Source organism: Aplidium turbinatum, chromosome 15, assembly GCF_918807975.1.
Source record: "Aplidium turbinatum chromosome 15, kaAplTurb1.1, whole genome shotgun sequence".
NCBI classification, from domain to species: Eukaryota; Metazoa; Chordata; class Ascidiacea; order Aplousobranchia; family Polyclinidae; genus Aplidium; species Aplidium turbinatum.
Window position 1 is genome coordinate 1,252,269 of NC_137486.1, and position 5,455 is coordinate 1,257,723.

At 37.4% G+C, this 5,455-nt stretch overlaps 1 protein-coding gene across 1 annotated transcript; it reads left to right on the forward strand.

The window, feature by feature from the left end:
• The first annotated feature begins 910 nt into the window (after window positions 1-910).
• Window positions 911-2,482, forward strand: LOC145784661 (uncharacterized). Its single transcript, XM_082596527.1, has 2 exons — window positions 911-1,523; window positions 1,758-2,482. The coding sequence occupies exons 1-2, from the start codon at window positions 911-913 to the stop codon at window positions 2,480-2,482; spliced, it is 1,338 nt and encodes a 445-aa protein (XP_082452653.1).
• The last annotated feature ends 2,973 nt before the right edge of the window (window positions 2,483-5,455 follow it).

Genomic DNA, 5,455 nt, shown 5'->3' on the forward strand with positions numbered 1-5,455 from the left:
GAACTTCTGTGGACAAAAAACACAAGAACCAGAAGGCCAGTAGGTGTACTAACATTCTAACAACCTTACTATTTTGCTAATGAATCTACACACATTGGCCTATCATTTCTGGGCAAAAAAAAAATATTAGTATGTTTGGTGCATGTAATACTTAGATAGGATCATTTTAAGGAAGATTTAGCTTGTTCATTTTTAATTTAAAGCCTTTTACAGTTTTGCATTCATTTCTTATAGTAGGGGGAAGCTTGTTCCAAACTGTTGGCCCCATGTACCGTATTGATTGTTTGCAAGTATTAATTCTGCAATATATCGGAATATAAGGAGAATTACTTCTTGTTGTTAGACTACTTGCTCGTTTACACATAATTATATCATTGAATGTTGTGGGAAGTAGCTTTTTTGAATATTTAAACATGAAAGTTGCAATCTCTGTAGTTTTCATGTGGTTAATTGATTTTAAATTGTTGAGTTCCATTACACCTTTTATGCTTTCTCTGCGGTCAATGTTAAATACAGTACGAAGAAAGTTATTGCATGTACGTTGTAGCTTTTGCAGTGTAGTTTTGTTTTCATGACACCATGTTGAGATACAATATAATATCTGACTCTCAACTAGAGAATGGTAAATGGAGAGTGTAGTGTATTGAAATGTGATTATTATGTTATGCTTATGACCGGTTACCAGATTATCTTTTGGCAACCCTGGCAAGTATCCCGGAAGTTCATTCTGTTGTCAGTAATTAATCAAAGTGGAAGTGCATGTTGTTTCTGTATATAATACACCAGTAAACAGACAGAATATGACATTTGGCGACGAGGAAAATATTTAAATCTGTAGCCTATTAGTTCAAGAAGTCCAAGCAGACAGTGAATTGTTCTTATCGTGTTGTCCAAACTACTAGTGAGCATCATGAATGGAGCTGCAGTTACCTGCGAGGTGTCAGCTGTATTACCCTTTGATGTCAATGGTGATGCACAAAACCAGGGACAACGTTGGAAGCGATGGAAACGGGCGTTTTCATTGTATATCACTGGAAAAGGTGTCACCAGTGATGAACAAAAACAGGCTCTGCTGCTGCACACTGCTGGTGTGGATGTGCAAGAAATTTATTTTTCTTTGGTTTCAGACAATGAAGGTAAAACTCTTCAAGAGACTTTAACATTGTTGGATGATCATTTTATTCCTAAGGCTAATGTACCTTTTGAACGCCATGTTTTTAGGCAATTGATGCAAAAACATGATGAGCCGGTGAACAAATTTGTTTGCAGACTGCGACAACAGGCAGCTATGTGTGAATTTGGTGATTCATTGGATACCCAACTTCGTGATCAAGTAATTGATAAATGTCATTCCAATCATTTACGACGAAAGTGTTTGGAAAAAGGAGATGTGCAGTTAAATGATATATTAGCTATTGCTAGAGCACATGAAGCAGTTAATTCACAGGTTAAGATGATGGAAAGAAAATCATTAGAACCAAGCATGCAGCATGAAGTAAATTCAGTTCCTATACAAAGAAAGAGTAACATTAAGTCAAAACATGGCAAAGACACACAAGAGTGTTTTGCATGTGGATTATTTGGTCATTTCAAACTTGACAGGCAGTGCCCTGCAAGAGGGAAGAAGTGCCACAAATGTGGAAATCTGGGACATTTTCAAAAGAAATGCAGATCAAAAGTAAGGAATACAACACAGTTTTATCAACAAAGAAATGCAAAATCTAAAACCTTTTTAAAATCTAATGCCAATCAAATAGATAATTCAGGATTGGGTGAAAATGAATTTGGTACATCAAGTAATGTCTTTTCAATGAAGAATTCAGCGCATGGGCTGTGCAGTGTAAATTTAAACATTGGTGGTGTGTCGGTGGGAGACATGTTAGTTGATTCCGGTGCATCATGCAACATTGTGAACAAGCAAACTTGGGAATGGCTGAAGACATGTAATATTAATGCAACAACAAGGAAATCTGCTAAAACATTGTACGCGTATGGAAGTAAGAAGCCAATTCCAACATTAGGAACATTTACGGCAAAAGTTGAATCAAAAGTTACACAAAAAGTATGTGTTGCTGACTTTGTGGTAGCAGATACCGATGGACACAGACTATTGGGCAAAGACACCGCAGAGACTTTAGGTTTGTTGCATGTTGGCCCAATACATGTAAATGGTGTTAAATCTGGTGCTAATAATGTTGAACCTCAAGTTAAGTATGATGGTTTATTTACTGGTGTTGGCTTGTTAAAAGATTATGAGTTAAAATTGCATATTGATGATTCTCTTAAGCCAGTAGCTCAACCTGTTCGAAGAATACCATTTCCGCTGAGAGAAAAGGTAGATGTGAAGTTAAATGAATTGCTTGATGCTGATATTATAGAAGAAGTCCCAGAAGGACCATCAAGTTGGATCTCTCCATTGGTAGTCATACCTATGGTGACATTCGCATTTGTGTTGATATGCGACAAGCCAATCAGGCTATAGTTAGAGAGAGACATCCAATTCCCACTGTTGAAGAACTGTTGTATCAACTCAATGGTAGTACTGTTTTCAGTAAGTTGGATTTAAAATGGGGCTTTCATCAAATAATGTTGGATGAAACGAGCCGCCATATTACAACATTTGTTACACATCGAGGTCTATACAGATATAAAAGGCTAATGTTTGGACTGAGTTCTGCTCCTGAAAAATATCAGAAAATTATTTGGGATTTATTGAAGAACTGCGATGGTGTTGCTAACATTGCAGATGACATTGTCATTTATGGAAAAGACAGGACAGAACATGACAGTCGATTACATGTGGTACTGGAAAAGTTGTTAAAATCTGGATTGACTTTGAATAAAACAAAATGTCAGTTTAGAATGTCAAAGCTTACATTTTTTGGACATGACTTGCACCAACAAGGGGTAAGTCCCAGTGCAGAGAAAATTGCAGCTATTCAAAAAGCACAACCTCCAACTTCAGCTAGTGAAGTCAGATCATTCATGGGTCTTGTTCAGTTTTCAGCTAAGTTTATCCCAAATTTAGCAACCATTGCAAGGCCTATACTAGACTTGACCAAAAAGACTGCAAAGTTTCGATGGCATAAAGCACACCAAGATGCATTTTTGAAACTAAAAACAGTGATCACAAAGGCTGATACATTGGCATATTATCGGAATGACTGCAAGACAAGAATTGTGACAGATGCATCTCCAGTTGGTCTAGGTGCTGTGTTGACACAGTTACAAGATGGAATGTGGAGAGTCATTTCTTATGCATCTCGAAGTTTGTCAGATGTGGAAAAGAAGTACAACCAAACGGAAAAAGAAGCTCTAGGGTTGGTTTGGTCTTGTGAAAGATTCAATTTGTATGTATTTGGAAGACATTTTGAACTTGAAACAGATCATAAGCCCCTGCAATACATTTACACGAAGAAATCAAGACCATCAGCAAGAATAGAACGCTGGGTATTGCGTTTACAATCGTTTGATTTTAGTGTTATCTATCGTCCAGGGAAAACTAACATTGCTGATGCATTGTCAAGGCTAAATAAAGAGCCCTATGAAGAAAGCAGAGATTTAAAAGAACCTTATGATTATGTGAGATCTATTGTTCTTCAAAGTATGCCAGTCGCTTTATCTACAGAAGAACTTGAACAAGAATCAGCTGCTGATCCACAATTGTCAGAAATTAGGGACTATATTCATTCAGGAAATTGGTCCAAGTGTACAGACACAAGCTTTTTGCATGTAAAAAATGAACTGTGTACATATGGAAACTTGTTGCTCAGAGGGACAAGACTCGTTATACCTGCTACATTGCGTGAAAAAGTGCTCAATTTGGCACACGAGGGTCACCAAGGCATTGTCAAGACAAAGAATCGATTACGCACAAAGGTGTGGTGGCCAAAGATCGATGCTGATGCAGAAAATATGTGTAAACTTTGTCACGGATGTCAAGTCACCAGCGACTTTTGCAGACCAGAACCAATTGCTCGGGTATTGCCACCAAGTGGGCCTTGGCAAGATTGTGCGGCAGATATTCTTGGTCCATTACCAAGTGGTGAGAACATTTTAGTAGTGGTAGATTACTTTAGTCGTTTTTACGAAATTGCAATCTTGAAATCAATCACAAGCGAAAAATTGATTCAAGCGATTCTGCCATGTTTTCAAGGTTTGGAGTACCTTACTCATTGCGAACTGATAATGGTCCACAATTTGTATCGAATGATTTTGAGAATTTTCTTGAAGAATATGGAGTAATACACCGCAAAACAACACCATTATGGCCTCAAGCAAACGGTGAGGTGGAACGACAAAATCGAACATTGTTAAAGGCAATCAAAGTTGCTCAAGTTGAAAAGAAAGATTGGCGGTATGATATGAACAAATTTCTAATGGCATATCGTTCAACTCCGCAAGTTTCTACAGGTTCTACTCCTTATTATATGATGTTTCGCAGAGAAATGAAGTCTAAATTACCTGAACTGTGCCGAGAACCTCAGATTTTTGATGAAGGGATTCGAGCAGGGACCTCAGAATACCGGGACCGCTCACTGGAGAATTTTCGGTGCTTTAGTGGCCACTAGTAGGGTAAAAAAACACACACGTTTTTGAGAATTATGAATGTGATTCTTTGAGGTCGATAGTGGTCTGTTTTTTGCAAGCAAGTGATGAATCCTCATGATGTGTAATTTTATTATAACAGATGGTATTCCTAACATATGAGTACAAGCAATAACGTGGTGGTTCTCGGTTTAAGAGACTTAGCTGAAGACTAATTGCTACCCTACTGACTGAGAGATGACTTTTAAGCTTATGATTTTCAAGCTAACTTAAATCTGTTTCAGTGGCAAGTACTATTATTACTTCACTAGCTGGTACAAACAGGTTATTTTAAGCATAGATTGTAGTCATGGTCATCCCTTTTACATCAGCAATAAACATGTGTTGGGGTGGGTACCGTACTGTTTCTCCAGTTCTGGTAAACTTCCTAATAATTTTGTAAACTTTTGATCAGCAATGTTGACTTTCACCTATCAGGCTACATACCTTAGAAGTTTTACTCCAGTAGACTATACTTTTTTGGCAGGTTCTCATAATGGTAAAGTGATTTTTTTTGTACTGTAGTCAACTTATATTTAATTGCAAGGTTTTAGCTGTTTTTTTGGTTGAACGATCAATGTCGCTGTGCAACAATAGCAATATCAAGTGTATTTAAGCATTACAGTTAGGCTACACACTACAAGATAAAAACAGTGCACTTTTTTCTTCTCCTCTCGTCCTTTGCTTTAAAAGAGAAAAAGAATACGTCATAACCAGTCAAATGTGTTTCCGATTAAAAGACCGGAGCCGGTCAAATAGCCACTGCCTTCAATATGCGTTATATCACTAGCCTATCAGTTACTTTACATGATTTTATTAGGTTAATAATTTGGAAGTGGCTATTTTTCCACAATCAGGTGTTGCCAGA